Genomic DNA, 20,055 nt, shown 5'->3' with positions numbered 1-20,055 from the left:
GGAGTTCATTTGTATGCCATACTAACTCTGTACAGTCTGATCTCCGTGACTCCTGGGCCTCTCCACGGAGTGCTCCGTACGTACTGCCGGAAGTCTCGGCGGCCCACAAAGTACCGAGGTCCGCCAATGATCCCAAACACAGGTGCCTTTCCTTGTAGTGTTGTGTGAATATTGTTTGCTCCCAGAATTTGGGGATTTTGGACGAAGTATCCCATCTGGGGATCTTCCCCGACGCAGACTTGATCAACTTGTTCGTAAAGTTGGGGTGCCTGATCGAAAACCCGCCTCAACAGATTGCACGATGGAATCTCAACAGATGCGGGGATATCTACGAGATGAGGAGAAGACCCAAGATGTAGGTTGTTATCGTGATTGTTGACCCACAGGTCGTTGGATGTTTGCGGGAAAAATTATGACGCAGCTTTCTTATTTGAATGCTGTTTGCGCTTCATGGCTTAGGAGCCCAAGCATCGTATATGCAGCAATTCAAACTCAATTGCAAAGCATCAAGATAGTGTCCAACTACAACGGAACAATGGCCGTTGCGTGGAGTAGTCTTGCACCTTATGGGCACGTTGTTCACTCGCTCTTTACCTTCAAGGCATTGTTGATTGGGCTAGCATTAGCCAATGTCAAGAGCTGGCATTTCATGTGGACGATAAGTAGACGAGAGTCAACGTAAACTGTAGATCATGCCTTTGACTCTAGATACAGATCCGGTTTCTACGCGCATTCATTCGACGACTTGCCGACACCGCGCCCCCGAAGCACCTGAGCCCACGATGCCTTTTCCTGCCAGCGATCTCCGCCACCCGCTCGCCGATGCTAGAGTGCGACTACAACATGCACAAGTCGAACTCGACCTACTTCACCGATCTCGACATGTCACGGGGCAATATCAGTCTTGTCCTCTTTCGCAAACCCTTCAACCCGTTCCCTGGACCAAACCATTTTATCATGATCCTCGGGGGCGCAAATTGTGTCTGGCGCAAGGAGATCGCACCTTACGAGGCATACGAGTTGTGGACGAGGGTGTTGACATGGGACGAGAAGTGGATTTACCTGGTCTCCCATTTCGTCAAGGCTGGCAAGTTCGTACCCAGCGAGTATGCGATGCAGCCTGGCTCGACGGCAAAGAAGAGCAGGAGTCGAGGAAATACGGTGAATGATCCTCAAAAGGCCGTGTTTGCGTCTTCGATTGCGAGATATGTTTTCAAGAACGGAAGGAAGACCGTACCTCCTGAGAAGGCTTTGCTGGAGTGCGGCTTGCTGCCTGGCGACGAAGTCGAGCTGGCTGAGGTTGAAAGGTTGCGGCTGAAATGGCTTCCTGTCGCTCAACTCAAGTCGGGCTGGGATGCCGTCCACGAGTTGTTCGAACCGGGGGAGCTTGCTCTCGGCCGGTACACTGACCTATGGTGGCGGTAGGGTCTTCCTTGCGACTGCGATGAAGGAACGGCTCACCATGAGCAAATACGAGTTTAAGGTTCCCTACTAGACTTGGATGGCTTGTTGCAGGTTAATGAAAAGACATATTGATGTACATGTTCCCGTGGTATGCAGAAACTTTGATATCAATTGACGGCATAAATATTCTTCATGGTTGGCGGTACGACCAAGTGTCACTGCTATTGTTTTGTCTCCGAAGTTTACGCTGCCGCACTTCGCAGCATGGTCCGCCTTGCATCGAGGGCGGAGCTGTCTTGCTGTGTGCTGATGGGGGTAAAAAGAAATCCTCTGCTTGCAATTGGAGAATTGAGATAAACGCCGGCGGTGAAAATCCAAGACATCGTGTCCCGCATCCCACATTCCCTAGGGCTGGGCGAGCTGGGTACGTGTCAGTCACCCTGTGTCGGGCCCATTCCCCGATCTGCAGTCTTGAACTCTAGAAGTTTAGGGCGCTCAGCTGGCGTTATGTTGCGTCATTATGTCTATGTTCCCCGCAAAGTGCAAACGAGAACGAGCCGTCGAATGTACCAAAGCAAGGCATTGTAGCTGGAGTCACGGATGACATATGAGTTGGCCAGACTGCTGGCAATGGCGCTGGCAAGCATGGGAACGTTAAGTTTGTGGTTTAAGCTCAACCACAAACCATGGGAACTCACGATGGCCGACAGCCAAAACAAACTGCCGGCGAACCGTGGAATCCGTGGTGCGGCGTCGGAGCGGGAGGCGTGCCATCTCGGTCTGGCCGACGGAACGGGATGGAGCAATTTGGCTGCCGGCACTTTACACGAACTGCGCCCGCGCGGAACGGGTTAGGGGCGGTATTCAACGCTGCGTGTGCCGTGTGTGCCTGTCAAGGAGCATGCGCTAGGGGATCTGATCTCGGGAATGGCACCCCTGGATGGAGGGGCCATGTACTCATCCCTATTCTAGGGCTCTAGGCAAACGGTTGGGTCCGGCGCTGCTACGTTGTAACTTGTTGGGGGCCTTGTTTTATCTGAGTGGTTTCTGGGCAGACTCTTCAAGGAGAAATGGGCTCATGAATCGGCGGCCTCGGCACAAGAGACTGCTCTGCGCGTTTTCTAATCACTCTAATCAGCATTGGATCGTGATAGGGCCAAGAACGGGGGCTCAAATCCGATCCTGCAGTGCTGACCGAAGGGAACACGACCCCTGACTCACCGCCCACAGGCCGCATGTTAAGCGTCTTACGGCGTACATGGCTCTCTGCCTTAGTGTTGTCGTACCGTCTATTGTGCGTACGGGCGCAAGTAGATTATTTTTTGCTGAATTTCCATAGGCCGTCCGCCCAAGACCGCCGTCGGAGACTCGAGTGAGACGGAGTAGGAGGATCGGCTGGTCGGACGGTCGGACGATGGCAAGGAACATGATCAATGGCAAAACACGCTGAACCAAACAAATTCACCACTGAAGGTCTGACAGACAGCACTGGAGTTTCTGAAGTCGGCAGCGGATTTGGGATGGCGCCGAATGCCTTGTTTCACTGCAGACGGGGACGGGCGGGATGACCAACTTGGGCGACGAGCTGGCACGATTCCGTTCGTCTCGACCACTGACGTCGCCGGGATTAGCCCACCTGTCCGTCCTGTCGCCGTGGAAAAGTGGGAATTTGGAAATCTTTTTTCGGGCATGATATCAGCGTTCATCCTGGCGCTCCACGCATGATGATGGGACCGAGGCATAACGCCAACACCGCGACGAGGGAGATTAGCCACGTCCGTTTATGGGGCCAAGCCTTTTGCAATTGTGAATATTATCAGCCTCGAATCCCTTCTTTTTAAGACCGGCCTCGTTCTCTTCTGATCCAAGCTAAAGTGCACTGGGAGATCTGAGTCTGTACATCCAACACGCCGACACATCACTCAATCCTACCACCACCACCACCAAAAACATCACACAAGAAACATGTCAGAAACAGTACCGATCCCCGAGCCCTATGGGCTGCCGCTTCTCGGCAATATTAACGACATCGACCCTGAATTCCCTCTCGGGTCCATGACCTCGCTGGCCGACCAGTACGGTAAGCTTACACCCCTGGCTGCGGCCCCTATCTTATCGATGACAAGCATCTGACACCTGTGCGCCAAGGCGAGATCTACCGCCTGCATTTCCCTGGACGGTCTCTGGTGTTCGTCTCAACGCAAGCTCTGGTCAACGAGACCTGTGATGAGAAGAGATTCAAGAAGTGCGTAAACTCAGCACTGAATGTAAGTCGCCTCGTTCTATAGAATTTTTGAAAATTTTGAGTCCTAACCTCCACCCAGGAAATCAGAGATGGCGTGCACGATGGTCTTTTCACAGTAAGTTTCGGCGGGGTTCATCAGGATTAGGCATTGGAAAATGAGCAGCTCTTGACCGCGAGAACAGGCGAAGATGGGCGAGGAGAACTGGGGGATTGCACACCGCGTCCTCATGCCTGCATTCGGTCCCCTCTCGATTCGCAACATGTTCGACGAGATGCACGATATCGCCACACAACTGACGCTGAAATGGGCACGATATGGCCCTGATGAACCGATCATGGTTACCGACGACTTCACGCGACTCACCCTCGATACCCTCGCGTTGTGCTCTATGGGATACCGTTTCAACAGCTACTACTCACCGACCCTCCACCCTTTTATCGAGGCTATGGGCGATTTCCTGACTGAGGCTGGTAACAAGCCCCGCAGGCCGCCTCTGCCTGGCGTCTTCTTCCGCGCGAAGGACCAGAAGTTCAAGGACGACATTGAGATTCTCAGAAACACCGCCAAGGGAGTTTTGGAATCGAGAAAGGCTGAGGGCGAGAAGAGCACCCGCCGCGATTTGCTCACTGCCATGTTGGAGGGTGTTGACACGAAGACCGGAAAGAAGATGACTGACGAGAGCATCATGGACAACCTGATTACCTTCTTGATCGCAGGACACGAGACCACATCAGGTCTCCTTTCATTCGCCTTCTATCAACTACTGAAGCACCCCGAGTGCTACCAGAAGGCCCAGCAGGAAGTCGACAGCGTCGTCGGCAAGGGACAGATTCACGTCGACCACCTCTCCAAGCTCCCGTACATCAACGGCGTCCTTCGCGAAACCCTCCGTGTGAACGCCACCATCCCCGTGTTTAGTGTTGAGGCTTTCGAGGACACTCTGCTTGCAGGCAAGTATCCCGTGAAGGCAGGCGAGGTCATCATCAACCTGCTGGCCAAGTCTCACCTGGACCCCCTCGTTTATGGCGACGACGCCACCGAGTTCAAGCCAGAGCGCATGTTCGACGAGAACTTCAACCGCCTCCAGAAGGAATTTCCCAACTCGTGGAAGCCTTTCGGCAACGGCATGAGAGCCTGTATCGGCCGCCCCTTCGCCTGGCAGGAGGCCCTCCTGGTCATGGTCATGCTCCTCCAGAACTTCAACTTCGTCCTGGACCCCAACTACAGCTTCGGCGTCAAGCAGACCCTCACCATCAAGCCCAAGGACATGCATATGCGCGCCATTCTGCGCGACAATCTCACGCCGACGACCCTCGAGCGCCGCCTGGCCGGTCTCGCCGAGCCCGAGAAGGCGACCAACGGTAACAGCGCGAACGGAGCCGCCGCCGCCGCTCAGGAGGGCGGCAAGCCGATGACCATCCTCTACGGTTCCAACAGCGGAACCTGCGAGGCTCTGGCTCAGCGCGTGGCGTCTGATGCTTCGTCCCATGGATTCCGTGCCACCAAGATCGACTGCATGGACAGCGCCAACGGCAGCCTGCCAACCGACCAGCCCGTCATCATCATCACGGCTTCATACGAGGGCCAGCCCCCTGACAATGCGGGTCACTTTGTTGCTTGGATTGAGGGCCAGGACAAGGAGAAGTCACCCCTCAAGGGCGTCAACTACGCTGTCTTTGGATGTGGCCACAAGGACTGGGTGCAGACCTTCCATCGCATCCCGAAGTTGGTTGACACCACTCTCGAGCAGCTCGGCGCGAGCCGTCTGGCCGAGGCTGGTCTCACCGATGCCTCGACTGGCGAGGTCTTCACCAACTTCGAGACTTGGGAGGATGATGTGCTCTGGCCCGCCCTGACCAGCAAGTACAACACCACTTCCGCTGACGACAGCAAGACAAAGGGTGTCGATGTTACCATCAGCAACCCTCGCACCTCGACTCTTCGCCAGGATGTCAAGGAGGCCTCAGTGGTCAAAACTGAGACCCTCACCAAGGGCGGAGATCCCAGGAGCATTAAGAAGCACATCGAGATCAAGCTGCCTGAGGGCATGACCTACACTGCTGGCGACTACCTGGCTGTCCTGCCTATCAACCCCAAGGAGACCGTCCACCGTGCGATGCGTCGCTTCCACCTTGCCCGCGATGCGCATCTCAGCATCAAGACTGACGGACCTACGTCCCTCCCCGTCGACACCTCCATCCCCGCCGATGACATCCTCAGCCATTACGTGGAGCTTTCGCAGCCCGCAACAAAGAGGGTGAGTAACATATGCTGAACGAACTCGCACGGATAAAAGCTAACCAATCTCAAGAACCTCCTTGCTCTCGCAGAATACGTCAAGGATGAAGACACAAAGGCCAACCTGACCCGTCTGTCTGGAGATGCCTACGCCGACGAGATCAGCACGAAGCGCGTCTCCGTTCTCGACCTGCTCGAGCGTCACCCCTCCATCGACTTGCCGATCGGCGTGTTCCTAACCATGCTGCCCCCCATGCGTGTCAGACAGTACTCCATCTCCTCTTCGCCCATGGCCTACCCCTCCAACGTCACCCTCACCTTCTCCGTTCTCAACGAGCCGTCCCTCTCCGGCCAAGGCCCGCACATCGGTGTCGCGTCCTCCTACCTCGACTCCTTGGCCGAGGGCGACACCCTCCACGTCGCCATCCGCCCATCTCACGCGGCCTTCAGCCTCCCTTCCGACCCTGAGAGGACGCCCATGATCTGCGTCGCCGCCGGCACCGGCCTCGCGCCCTTCCGCGGCTTCATTCAGGAGCGCGCCACCATGATCGCCGCTGGCAGAACCCTGGCTCCCGCGCTCCTGTTCTTCGGCTGCAGATCCCCCGAGCACGACGATCTTTACCGCGAGCAGTTCGACAAGTGGGAGGCCCTCGGCGCCGTCTCCGTCCGCCGCGCTTTCAGCCGCGACTGCGACAAGAGCGAGGGTTGCAAGCACGTCCAGGACCGCATGTGGAAGGATCGCGAGGAGCTTCTGGACCTGTGGAAGCAGGGTGCCAAGGCCTATGTGTGCGGCTCCCGCGGCGTGGCCGAGTCGGCCAAGGAGACCATCATCAAGATCAAGGTCGAGACGGAGAAGGCTAAGGGCGAAGAGGTTGACCCAGAGAACATGAAGGAATGGTTCGAGTCGCTCAGGAACATGCGCTACGTCACTGATGTTTTCGACTAAAGAGACTGCGAGTGTGGGATAGCTATTAAACTTATAGACGGGGGACCGGAGTTCAAGCGATTTGATAACATATAATAAATACCCGGCAAATAGACAATCACAACTGTTGCTTTTCACTGGAATTTGTTCACATCTTCTCTATGCTGTGCATGATCTACAGTGATGTTATTTCCTGATCGGGATGCCAGAGACATCTGGTTGGTTCGGAGCTGCTGACCCTCGTCTTGGCTAACCAACGCCAAGGATGATAGTACCGACGACAGCAAACAATCACTTTTCTACCAGAAGCCTCGAGTCTTGTACAGTAGTCGGACAGACAAGCCAACCTGCCGACTCAATGATATAGTTGCCCGCGCGGTTGAAAGTTCCGAGGAAGGAGGTCAGATTGGCCGTTCTTCAGCTGAGCGGACGATGGGCGTCTTCCCGTTCGGTGATCGCGCTCCACTCGTCCCGTCGGACAACGAACGCGGGCCGGTTGACTTTCACAGGCGAAGTTTAACTAGTTCCCCGGAGCTCCGGGTAAAACTTGCGGACATAGCGTTGCATGTGGACTGGACAGTCTACAACTACCGGTGGCATCGAACCAAGCTTTCTCTCAAGGGAACCCCTGATCGTTCATCTCTACACCCTCCCATCTCCTCGGTACGATTCTTAGAGAACGCCGATGTAATGGGGATATGACGCATCTTGATGACTGAATGCTTACCTGCTCTTCGGCATCACTTGCGATAAGCCGGTTGTAGCTCAACAGACGCAGGGAAACTTCCGTCGTGGCATGGCCCAGGCCTCCAGCACGCAGACTAGTCATTATACACACAAGATTCATGGTCACATACGTCGTATTGAGACCGAGACGAAAGGCTCCAGAAAACATCCGCGAAGCTATGGCCAAGCTTCCCAGCTTCCCCGCACGACTGGACGGAATGCCGAGGCATAATCACCGTCTACCGCAGATGTTGGGACGAATAGTTGCAAATGAGTCTCAGCCAGCGTCTCCTTAGTAACATCTCAAACGTCGAGAAGCCCGTTCAATGTGTACAGATAGGAATGGTTGGAGAGATGCGAGGTGGGTGATAGACTTAAGTGAAGGGACGGCGAACTACAGCCCACATAGGCTATACGACTCGTGAACAACCACCAGATATTTATCGGAGAAACTGAAAGACATCGTGGAGTGCCACCTAAAGCCTAACATATTGATTAGTCTTGCCCGATTAATTGACATTCATCATGATGCCGCGAGGCGTAAGATTTGGCCATGCGTCACTCAACAATCTTCAAGGTGACACCCAGATAGATGGACGTTTTCGGCACCCACTTTCCTCTTGCGCTTCGGCGCCGAACCGCCAGTTCTGCCGCACTTCTGTAGCCAAGGACCGGCGGCCGCAATTAAGCGACACGGGGACTCAGCCCCCAACTCCGGCCGACCCGGGGAAGAAACTCTGTAACGAATGCAAGCAAACCCAATTCGTAGCTGGCCGTAGAACCATCATTCTACCGAAATAGACTCCCTCGGTTTTAAACTTCCCCTCGTTATCTCCCTCTATTTGCTTAGAAATGCCGCGAATCCCTCACGTGTCGTCCCATCTCTGCTGTTAGAACCGAGGGACAGCCGAGTGCATATAGAAGATGCCGGGCTCCCGCTCCCCTAGGAGGAAGCGCATCGCAGTCTCATTCATGTTTAGCAGTGATTTGACTTGACAACTTAACCAACAGCAAACATGGCAACTACAACCATACAAGTCACGGAGCCCGCCACCCTCCGCTCTAATGGAAATCTCACGGTCCCCAACATCATTGATCAGAGGGCCGCGTATGAGCCTCTGAGAGAAGCGTGCTCCATTCCCCGCACCGCCAATCCTCGCGATGGTTGGAGAATCATCACGTACAAGGAACTGGCCAATTGTGTCAACTATATGGCCCAGGTGATCTTGCAGAATTATGGTGCACCTCCGAAAGATACCTTTCCCACAATTTGCTACATTGGGCCAAATGACATTAGATACGGGGTAAGCAAAGATAATTGAAATACGAACACAACCTTGGGCTGTTTCAAAACTAACCATCGCCTAGATTATGATTGTTGCCGCCATCAAGGCTGGCTATAAGGTTGTCCTTCGTTTCTGTAGCACGCCTGTCAATGTTGACTGACAAATTTTCAAGTCTCTCTTCGTGTCCCCGAGAAACCCGCTTGAGGCACAATTGAATCTCTTCAATCTTTCCAACTGCCAGATTGTGGCACGCCCAAAGTCTCACACTGCCGTAGTCGATTTATGGTTGAAGAACCGATCAATGGATGTTCTCGAAGTCGAGGACCTGGAATCCATCTTAGCACAGCCAGAGGTTCCCACTATCCCTTACACCAAGACGCAGGCCGAGGCTGAGTGGGATCCCTTTGTCGTACTTCACACAAGCGGTAGTACAGGACTGCCGAAGCCAATCGTTGTCAAGCATGGCTCCGTTGCCATGACCGACACTCTTCGCCAACTGCCCCCTTGGAATGGCACTGTGCCCACTGGGCAGGCTATGGATGCCAGAACCAAACGGCACTTCAGTCCCAGTAAGTGTTGTCCTCACGCCACAGAATGACCTCCTCTGACGCGATCGACAGTGCCTTTGTTTCACGCTGGTGGCGTTTATGGTTTTCTTGGCACCATGGTCTTGGGAGGAAAGCCTCTTGCACTTCCTTACGCTGACCGTCCTCTGACTCCTGAACTTTGTATCGAGTGCATTAAATACTCGAAGGCGGACAGTGCTGGACTTCCTCCCTCAGTCTTGGAGGAAATCTCTCACCGCCCCGAGCAGATCGCAGAGTTGAAGAACCTTGCATTTGTCGGTTTTGGAGGCGGTAAGTGCAGCTGGTGTGGAAATGGTATGGTATGACTGACATCCTTGAAGGTCCTTTGAGTCAGGAGGCTGGCGACACGTTGGTCAGAAACGGAGTCCATCTGATTAATATCATTGGTGCGACTGAGTAGGTTTCCCATCCTCCTCTTCGGCTTAACAACTAACGTCTTCCAGGACTCTGCCCATGTGCGTGTGGTACCAAAAGAACCCGGAGCTTTGGCAGTATTTCATTTACAATGATGAGTACTCTGGAATCGAATGGCGCAGGGCAACAGGTGAAGACAACGTCTACGAGATGGTCATTACTCGCAAGTCGAAGCAAGTGCCAATCCAAGGAATCTTCTACACTTTCCCGGATAAGGAAGAGTACAACACCAGCGATTTGTACAAGCCTCATCCGACGTTGCCGAACCATTGGAAGTTCTACGGCAGAGCGGACAACATTCTCAACCTGTCCAACGGAGAGAAGCTGAATCCTACCGATATGGAAGACATCATCATGGGCCACGCTGAAGTGCGGAACGCGCTCATCGTTGGGGCCTGGAAGTTCCAGCCTGCACTCATTGTGGAGCCCATGACGTATCCGAAGACCAAGGAGCAAGAAGACGACTTGATTGACCGCTTGATGCCGACAATCGCCGAGGCGAACAAAATCATTGGTAGGCAGCCAAGCCCTCAGCTATTTTTACCCTTGTTCTTGTACTGATATCCCTACTAGCTACACACGGGCGGCTTGTCAGACATTTGATCATGTTGGCCAAGCCCGAGAAGCCGTTCCTCCTAGCTGACAAAGGAACTGTGAAGAGAGCCGCCACGGTCAAATTGTATCACGATGAGATCGAGGACCTTTATGCCAACCCCAGGGAGATTCCCCTCGACAGAGTTCCACGTCTTGATCTCACCTCTGAGGCTGCGCTTGCCCAGTCGATTGAGAAGCTCTTCCGTGAGCATCTTGGAGTGCCTCGCATGGATCCCAACACCGATTTCTTTGCCGCTGGCATGGACTCTCTCCAGATAATTACTGCTGCTCGACTTGTCACCGCAAGCCTTCGTGTCACGGACAAGGCTTACAGCGGAGCTAATATCGAAGCGCGCGACATGTATGCTCACGCAAGCCCTATTCAGCTTGCCGGCCACATCCTCCAGAACGTTGTTCGTGGTCAGGCAAATGGAGAGGCCAGCTCCGATGGTCCCAGCGTTGAACCCATGAAGGAGCTCTACAATCGCCTTTCACAGAACTTGATCCATGCCAAGTCTGGTAGACCGGAGGCTCGGAAGAGCAACCAGACTGTCATCTTGACCGGATCTACGGGTAACATGGGCTCGTACCTTCTTGACGAGCTGGTCCGGAACCCTCAAGTCAGCAAGGTCATCTGTTTCAACAGATCTCCCGATGGAGGTGCTGGCAAGCAGGGGAAGGCCATGGAGGAGCGCGGATTAGTGTCTCCTATCAAGAGCGGCAAAGTCGAATTCTTCCACACCAACCTGGCACAGCCGAACATGGGCTTGCGTGAGGAGGTCTATGGACGTCTTTTGAAGGAAGTCGACCGTGTGGTTCACAACGCCTGGGCCGTGAACTTCAACATGCCCTTCGAGGCATTTGAGCCTCACGTGAAAGGCGTGCGAAACTTGGCCGACTTCGCTGCGAAAGCAGACAGACGTGTTGTCATGGTGTTCGTCTCTACCATCGGCACTGTGAGTGGCTGGACTCCGGATCGTGGTCCGGTTCCAGAGGAGTCTCTCCGAGGAGATTGGAAGATCGGCGGCGGTATCGGATACGGCAGGAGCAAGCTCGTGTCCAGCATGATCTTGGAAGACGCCGCAAAGGTCGGAGACTTCCCGTTGTCAGTGGTTCGCGTCGGACAGATCGCTGGACCTCTTGCCGAGCAAGGCGCTTGGAGCCGTCAAGAATGGTTGCCATCCATCATCGCCAGCAGTCTCCACATCAAGGCACTGCCAAAGAACCTAGCCACCATGAACGAGGTGTCTTGGGTTCCCGTGGAAATCATGTCAAGAATGATCTTGGACGTCGGCGGCCTCACAAAGGAATCGACTGAGTACCACGAGGGATACTTCACTGGTGCCAACCCCTCTCCGACATCATTTGATAAGTTCGTGCCTGCTATTCAGCAGTACTACGGCAAAAGCCGTCTTCCCGACCTTGTGACGTTCCCTGAGTGGGTCAAGCGTCTCGAGGCGAGCAAGACGGCCAGCAGAGATTCGGGTGCCGAGCGCAACCCTGGGTTGAAGTTGCTGGACTTCTACCGCGGGGTATCGCAGGGAGATGAGAAGACGACGAAGGAGTTCATCACAAAGAGGACAGCAGCAGCAAGTCCATCCCTCCGATCAGTCGGACCTGTCACACCGGAGTTGATGATCCACTGGTGCAAGCAGTGGAAGTATGAGACTCCTGCTTCAGCTCGTGCTGGTCGTTTGTAATCAGTTGATTTTCTGCGGGATCTTGATGATAAATGTAGACTGAGAAACAGATTGAATCGAAGAGACTTTGAATATTGCTACGTATACATATCATTTCCAAATATGACGGCTTTTAGAAGAGGGTGCTTTGTCTGCCCTTTTATTTGGCCCCGGCACTTGCGATGTTTTTCTTCTGAATTACATGTGGCTCATGCAATTACGTCCACCAAGAATTCATGTTTTGTATGGATGGGAGAAAGGCCAGAGGGCCTGGGACCTCTCACTATTTCTCGCCTAGCTGCCTAAGTCCTCCCCGAGAAAAGTCCTCTCAGCCCTTTATTGGCAGCGATTCTGCGCTTATGCAGCCAGCCCACCAACTTCGAAGATAGTGCCTCAGTCAGACGTAGGCACGCACCAAGCACAGGTGCCCACCGGATGCAACACTTGATAGTCACCGAGATTTTTTAGGTTGAATACGAGAGTCGTTGCAATTGAATACACTCCTTCGAAGACCAACACCAAACCTGGAACTGTGTTGAAATGAAGAGCGCATATTCACTTGACGTTGCGCTAAGCTTCCCCGCCCCATCGCCAGAACATGCGTCGAATAGCAATGTCCAATGACAATAGAGTGGCTAATCAGCCGATCACGGAGTTGTACAGAGGGTTTCTGCAAGCCAGCGGCAAAGACTACGGCGATTGGCCTAGTTCAAGCCACAACGCAATATGAAGCATGTCGTCTTGCCTGTTTGTTTTCAGCTCTCCCTTAGAATGACACCGCTCGGCGCAATTGATGCCCGGGTCAACCAATCCTCACGGGTTATTTCGCAATCTGACACACTGAGCCTCTGCCAGAAATCAAGCAAAGCTTAAGCGAAGCGGCGACGGGACGTTGCGCCCTTGATGAATTGAGACTCTTTGCATCAGATGCCAGCGGTAAATGAAAGACAGCACGCACTTTTTGGTATCAGTTTTCCTGCTTGATTCCATTTGCGTTTCTCTCTCATAGCATTTGTGACTAACACCAAGATCACAAGAGAAAAGAGAGCACGACGTTGACGATGAAAAGAACTAATTCTTTTTGGATAATTTACATCCTTTCGCGAGTTTTTGCTTCCGACTCTTCGTTGCCCAATAGCAAAGATACCAGAGGCCTTCTTTCGGAAAGACAAACCGACTCATCTGTGAACATCCATCCCAGCCTCGACCCCGTCTTCATCGAGAAGAATTCTAGCGGTCAACTCGACGCTCGCTCTCTTTTTGGCCTCTTTGGTCGGCAAACATGCGAGAACAACTGCGGCAATGGTTGCTGCAAATCGTTTGAGAAATGCGTACGGTTTGGTTTGAATGACTTCTAACCCCCCCATCCGTGGAGTGCTTCCTGATGACCTTTTGACAGTGCCCCAGCAGCTGTTGCCCTGACCTACAAGGTCCTTGCTGTGATACAGGCGGATGCTGCCCATCATATGCCTTTTGCTTTCCCTCAACGGACAAGTGCTGCTCCAAGACGTCAGAGACTTGCGGCGGAAAACTGTGTTTGGTAACTGGGTCTGTATGCTGCGGCAGTGGTACTTGGGGTTGCAAGGCCGGAGAGTCTTGCTGTTCGGACGGGTGCTGTGAGACGGGGTGGTCTTGCTGTAACAACGAACGTTGCTGTAGCGCAGGCACCAAGTGCTGCCCTGGAGCCTGTAAGAGATGCTTCCGAGAGACTCGACATGTGTGTTCTTGACTGACGGTTTCTCAGGTTGCCCATCAGGGACAGAATGTGGCAATGCATATGGAGAATGTCAAGTGCGGAGGACATCACAACGAACATCTACTCAGACGTCCTCCTCCAGCTCGAGCTCCTCAACAGCTCCACCAAGCCTGACGACACCAAAGATTCAGACGCCAAAGATACCGACGTCAACTGCCGCCGGAAGTGCGACTAGCTCCGAATGCAAACATGTATCGGCGACGGGTATTCCACAGCCTACTTCCTCGAATCTACCAGTCATGGAGTTCGTCTACATCAGCCCTATAGTGGCACCTGACGTAAGTTGCTACCCTATCATACCCTGAATCTTGGCTTACAGTATGGTTTAGATTCCGATCAATATCTGTCTTGGTTTGTCTCTGACCATCAGGCGCAATTCTCACACATTGCTGACAAGACCTACAGGCATTCGACACAAACTTGGACACTCAGCGCAAGAGATAGTTCTTACTTACGCTGGTGACGGCCAACGCTGTTCACGCCAACGAGGCCGCGGATCAGGATGCCGAGGATGTTGTAAAGGTGTGACCAAGTCATCTGGCGCCGAAGCTGGCAGACGGACTGAATGCGACGAGTTTCCCTTCAAGTCGACTGTAGAAGGTGGTGATGGTGCCTGGATCCGCTGTGTGACTGGCTGGGAGAATCAGCTACAAGGATACTACCTCAACTCGTGGTACAGAGATAACAACATCAAGCCAGACGACCAGTTCATTGTGCGGGTGTCGAATCTCGACTGCTCAACTGTGCAGCCGGCGGATCTTCAGTCTTGTCAAAACGGAGGTGCGAGCACCTTACAGACCAGAGCAGAATCCCTGGTATCAGGATCTGAAACTGCTGTTCGACGGACGTTGGACAACAAAACCACCGTCGTCATTGCCCCCTTCGGTGACCTAGATGGCATGGGTTACGAAGCAAACGCGCGCATGTCGACAGGGCGTCTCACCCAAGCTCGTGTGATCGACAGCGACGGGGATGAAATTACAGCAATGGGCGAGGACAATCTCAACTCACTATACAGCGATGATGGCTTGTCCATCAAATGGGCCTTTGACGACTATGTTGGCGGAGTAGGCTTCATTGGCGAAACGCAGTCAACAAGTGTCAATTTGACTTGGGATCTTCAATCTGACGCGTCTGGGTCGAGCTCCGACTCCGAGTCTGTCGCAAGCAGATTATCATTCTCTCTCGTGTCACAATTGTACATAGCCGCGTGGTTCGGTCTGTTGATCCTGTTTTATCTCGCGTACTAAAGAACTGAGATGCTTTGGCGTGGGAATTCACGAGAGCAAGGGGCTGAGATAAGTAAAATATGAACGTTGGGTCAATAACTTTCTATATACATTCGTCATCAATCATCCCGCCTGGACCATTACTAGAACCCTCCTTGTGCGTTTCTTCATTACATCAATCCATACTATTCAACCAGGAATCTCTTACTAGCCGTGAGAGTCTTGATCACCGCATTAGACGCTGATCCACCTGGCCATCCAGGTACGGGTAATCTCTTTGGCCTCATCAACAAGTCCGAGGTCAAGCAGCATCTGTACAGTGCCACGAGTAGAGCTCTCAAGGGCACTGAAGACCCATGAGTGGGTGAAGCTCGTAGCCTCACCGATGAAGACTGTGTTGAACTCCGTCTGCCAGAAAGCAGGCAGGTAGAGCTGTTGCTGGGGAACAATAGGTACAGCAAAAGCACCAGCGTGGTGCTCATCCTGCTCCCAGCAGTGACGCTCGTAGTTGCCGGTCCACATCTCGTCAGCAATGGGGCCGTGGATCTCAACCATGGCCTGCTGAATGTATGCAATATGCTCCTCAGCAGGCATCGAGCAGGCAACAACGGCATCGGCATCAGGTGCATAAGAAGTGAGCATAACTCCGGGGCCGGTGGCGTTGATGTTGTAAGAGGGGTAGCAAATTTGGCCAATACCGTAGATGTCGGTGCGTCCGCAGCCACCGATGATGGGGTGCTCGAGGTGTTCCCAGAAGCGGGTCTTGTACTGCATCGCAACCTTCACAGCACCCAAAAAGACGGTGCGCTCAATAGCACGACGCATCAGACTGGAGTGAGGCGGCAGCTTCCAGTACTTGAGGACGTTCAGAGGAACGCTGTTGAAGACATAGTCGAAGGTCTCGGTGGTGGTGTTCTTCAGCCAGGGGTTGCTGCCGGTTTGGCGCCAGGTCACGTCTAGGTTGTTCTCTTCCTCGTTGTACTGGACGCTGAAGACCTTAGTCTTGTAGGCGATGCGGTCCTTAACGATGTTCTCAAAGGCAGCGGGAAGACGGCTGATGCCACCATCGACAGTGCGCCACTCATTGGCCATGAAGTAGACCGTCTCGAACTCCCACATCGGCCAGACAACGTTGGAAGGGGTAGCCTCATCGGTGACGTTGAGGTCCGTCTTCATCACATATCTCAAATATTCAACCTCGCTGAAGTCAAACATGCCCTGCTCAACGGCTTGCTTGTGGGCCTGGAAGACATTGGTGGCGTAGAACTTCGCCTTCTCAGGAGTCAAATCCTTGAAATCATCCAGCGCTGCAATCGCTTCCTTGACGGCAGTCGCGTTGGAGTAGGTGGTGTTGCTCTGAAGCGAAGGATCCGCAGCAATTTCCTTGCGACCTGGAACCGTGCCATCGGGACGACGCTGCTTTGTCGCAACTGGCGCATTGTCCGAAACCTGAAGCCATGGGATGAAATTGATTTGCAGGGCAGGATCGGCGTCCTTGTTGATCTCGTTGAGGACATCAGCAAGCTGATAAATCATCTTCTGGTCGTTGATGGGGTATGTCTCGTTGGTTTCGGGATCATGTATCGAATGGGGGAACCGCATAGGACCCAGTTCATGATGTTGACCCTCATCCCAAGAGGTGCCGTTCAAGTAAGTGGTGCGAATGCGACCACCAATTCTGTCGGACGACTCCAAGATCTTCCAATTATGGATGCCAACCGAGTCAAGCAGCAACTGAAACCTTTGTCAGCGAGACTTCCCCAATTCAGAGTCCGAAAAGCACTTACACCAGTGTGGAGACCGGAAATACCAGCACCCAAGATGCCAAACGTCTTATTCTTGACAGACGCAACAAAAACCTCATCGGGCTGCTTTTGCTTGAGGTACTCAACGCCGTCAAACCAGGGACCCATAGGGTCGGTGGAGTCAGCGAACGTAGCGCGTTTCCTCATCTTTCGGCTTTTGACGACGTGCTCCGTAGAACGGCCGACGAGCTGGTTGTCGACAAAGGCATGCAAACATCCTGAGGTCACATCTTCAGGCACCATCCAAACGAACTTGGTAGGCCGCTGATCAGTCCACTCAAGATGACGCTTAGCCGCTGGGTGAGATCCAATGTGGGTCCGGCCGATCTTGTGGTGTGCATCCTGGGGAGACTTTAAGTCGCAACCGCCGTAGACAATGGAAAGCTCGCCATCGAGAGATCCGTTGTACTCGATATTGATGTTGCGAATGCCATTGCTCTCGACTTCAAATGGCCCCTTGAAGGAGATGGTGTCCCGGAAGACAGGCTCTGCAACCGCTGATTGGCAGAGAGTTGCTGCAGCAGTGAGGAGGGTAGACCACCGAGCCGCCATGTTGTCTTGTTGATTGGCGAGAAGACGAGAACAAGTGAAGAGCTGATCAGAACAAAGACCCAAGGGCAGCGGGCAAGTCTGTCCGCTCTTATTCAAATGCCCCGACTACGGCTCTCCGACGTTCATGAGGCTCAACCGAGTGAAGTGCCATCAAGCACCTTGATGGTTATTACAAAGGCTTAGCAGACCATTTGAAAACTGCCTATCATCTATTTAGATTAAGACCGGTCCCGTTACCGAAGGTCTCTCGGCGTGGAGGCTGGGTTTAGTCGATTTCTCGTGTCATGCCCAGAGGCTCGGTTACCGACTATCAGGGCCCGGCTCCGCTGTCACTGCAACAACGTGGGATGAACGCACGAGGGTGGCGCAGCCGAGCAAACAAGATCGCGGGAAAAGTAATCGCGCGTATGTCATTGTCCTGGGTTTTAGAGTTCTTGTTCACTCTCGTTACCCAAAATCTCATATCGTTGGTGTCTTGGCAAGAGGGGACTTGACCAGGGGTTCACCGGGCCGGTCTTTTACAGCCACCCGGCATCGGGACCGCGGGGAACCCGGCTTTGAAATAAAGAAGCGAGCGTCGGCTTTCAACTTCTTATCAACATATCAACGGTAATTCTAGTATTAAAACATTCTCTCGGCCTGCATTAGAATGGTCTTAGACTTGCGTGACGAGAGATGGCACCATCGGTTGTAGGAAGAAAAAGGAAGCTGGTTCATTGAGAACAGCGGTCGCTTCAGGGGTGTTAGGTAATGAGTTGCAGAAGAAATACAGGAAACGGGGGTCTCAAAGTGGATATCTGGAGGCATTGAGCCCCATCAGGCAACTCAAAAACAACAGTATCCATTAGACGGCAACGTGGTCGATGCCTCTGGGGCAAATCAGCATCCACTTGAAAATCTCACTGTGCTCAGAAAAGGAATTCCATGATGTTAGGCAATTTGAGGTTGATCATCTCCGAGCTTCGGATGAGCCTCAGTGCTGTTTACGTTCCCCGAGCACCGAGGATAAGAGCGGTGAAAGCGTGGTGGATCATGGTGAAAGTTTTGTCGTGTTAACGAGTAAACGCCAAGAGACAAGGCTTGGCATGACAAGCCTGGATCTCTTGGCTAGCGATAAGTTATCTGATCATTGAAAAATTGCCGGTCGAAAATCCGACACGAAAAAATTCCTGCATCTGTTTACTTGGCACGGAGATACGTTGCCGATCTCCATGTTGTTGGGTTGAACTTCAAGCTTGGCTCCAGACGCTTTCACAACCGCGGCTAGTTGATTACGGTCACGAACGCTGGAGTAATGCAGCCCTAATTGTTGTCTGCCTACCTTACGTGACAATACAACTGCCATTTTGATTAAAATAAATGAGATTTCATCCAAATGAACATAGTGTATTGTATGTCAGTGTTCGTCGCCTAATAAACGCCCAAACGTTGACTTGACCAGGAACGACATTTGGCTCTTGAAGTCCAAGATACGCTTCGACAGCGTCGCAAATTGAATTATTTGTACTTTGAACGGCAAAGAACATTCCGCTATTCCACTTGTCGTTGACTCTTTGAATCGGCAACAGAAATAGCGGTTGTCAATTGAGTATTTTCAGCGGGTGGCAACTGCTCGGATTCTCAGTTGTCTGAGGTACCATCTTCTCAACAAGCTCTCGACTGTTTGTTTTCAAGACTTGTCACATGATTGACCGACAGAAACTCTTGGTCTAATCTTTTACCCCCTTATGCACCTTGGCATACTGTGTTGACTAACGGAAGCTTCTGTGGCAACCTAGGTCACTATCAACACCCAGCAGAGCACGGATCGAGGAAAGAAGCCTTCTAGAAGGGCTGCCCAAGATACGTCTCTACGTCATGTTCAACGCTAAGGCCTCCATACTCTCTGAAAACCTACGCCTTCCTGAGGGACGAGCGTAGAGATAACCTTCTTCTCTTGTGTAGACCACGATCTGATGTATACCTACTTTGTGCTGATGAAAATCAGTCTTTAGTATGAATCATACACACTTCTTGATGCCCTTGGGGGGTGGTCCCTAACTTCTGACTAGGAAGTCTTCAAGTCGCTCAAGCCGTGCTCCAAAGTGAAAGACCGAAGCCAAGGAACTATCCCGCCTCACTCATGATATAATCTTGGTGACGACACATCAAAGCTAGCCAGCGTTACCGGAAATTATCTCATGGTGGTGTTGAGACGTCATAAAAATGCCTCCCAGAAAGGTACCGTAGAATTGGATATGACGTCGATACGGAAAATGTTTGGGAAGCTTGAGGTGAAAGCCAGCTTTGGCAAACACTGCTATCTGGCGAGAACTGATGGCTGATGATCTGATCCCAACCTCAAGCTATGTCTCTATCATTCGTTACCGACTGGCGCTTACTATGGAATCCAGATTCTGCATGAAATTGCCCGAGGAAAAATCACCCGTCCAAAAGTGCTTGTCAAGACACGTTCATCCCAGACCGCCGCCTGCAATTATGCGACGCCTCCCAAATTATGCCAGCGACAACTAGCTCAGATGCGATGCGTATGCATAATCTTCGAGTGCTCCTCAATCTGACCAAGCTCAAGACTCTTAGGTTGACTAACATGAATACCTGTGGCCGAGCCGCC

The 20,055-nt window shown here is 52.7% G+C and overlaps 5 protein-coding genes across 5 annotated transcripts; 4 read left to right on the top strand and 1 right to left on the bottom strand.

The window, feature by feature from the left end:
• Nucleotides 1-843: 843 nt before the first annotated feature.
• atnL-1 (putative thioesterase atnL) lies at nt 844-1,425 on the top strand (the record flags this gene model as incomplete). Its single annotated transcript, XM_036635921.1, has 1 exon — nt 844-1,425. The coding sequence occupies one exon, from the start codon at nt 844-846 to the stop codon at nt 1,423-1,425; it is 582 nt and encodes a 193-aa protein (XP_036497375.1).
• Nucleotides 1,426-3,369: 1,944 nt separating this feature from the next.
• On the top strand, nt 3,370-6,834 carry CGCS363_v004071 (Bifunctional cytochrome P450/NADPH--P450 reductase; the record flags this gene model as incomplete). The annotated part of the gene is made up of 5 exons (XM_036635920.1): nt 3,370-3,484; nt 3,553-3,671; nt 3,729-3,764; nt 3,832-5,907; nt 5,962-6,834. The coding sequence occupies 5 exons, from the start codon at nt 3,370-3,372 to the stop codon at nt 6,832-6,834; spliced, it is 3,219 nt and encodes a 1,072-aa protein (XP_036497376.1).
• A 1,721-nt stretch (nt 6,835-8,555) lies between these two features.
• Nucleotides 8,556-14,030, top strand: FUB8-6 (Non-canonical non-ribosomal peptide synthetase FUB8; the record flags this gene model as incomplete). Its single annotated transcript, XM_036635919.1, has 8 exons — nt 8,556-8,843; nt 8,908-8,943; nt 8,998-9,394; nt 9,446-9,682; nt 9,733-9,808; nt 9,856-10,340; nt 10,400-12,080; nt 13,844-14,030. 8 exons carry the CDS (start codon nt 8,556-8,558, stop codon nt 14,028-14,030), a joined length of 3,387 nt encoding a protein of 1,128 aa, XP_036497377.1.
• A 64-nt stretch (nt 14,031-14,094) lies between these two features.
• Nucleotides 14,095-15,105, top strand: CGCS363_v004069 (uncharacterized protein; the record flags this gene model as incomplete). The annotated part of the gene is made up of 3 exons (XM_036635918.1): nt 14,095-14,133; nt 14,185-14,206; nt 14,261-15,105. The coding sequence occupies 3 exons, from the start codon at nt 14,095-14,097 to the stop codon at nt 15,103-15,105; spliced, it is 906 nt and encodes a 301-aa protein (XP_036498380.1).
• A 213-nt stretch (nt 15,106-15,318) lies between these two features.
• lox-2 (L-amino-acid oxidase) lies at nt 15,319-17,441 on the bottom strand (the record flags this gene model as incomplete). The annotated part of the gene is made up of 2 exons (XM_036635917.1): nt 15,319-16,818; nt 16,872-17,441. 2 exons carry the CDS (start codon nt 17,439-17,441, stop codon nt 15,319-15,321), a joined length of 2,070 nt encoding a protein of 689 aa, XP_036498379.1.
• Nucleotides 17,442-20,055: the final 2,614 nt, after the last annotated feature.

The sequence above is a fragment of the Colletotrichum siamense genome, assembly GCF_013390195.1.
Source record: "Colletotrichum siamense strain Cg363 chromosome Unknown KSG_Cg363_contig03, whole genome shotgun sequence".
Taxonomy (NCBI): Eukaryota; Fungi; Ascomycota; class Sordariomycetes; order Glomerellales; family Glomerellaceae; genus Colletotrichum; species Colletotrichum siamense.
Note: the sequence above shows the minus strand (reverse complement) of the source record. Positions and strands in the feature narration are given on the sequence as shown.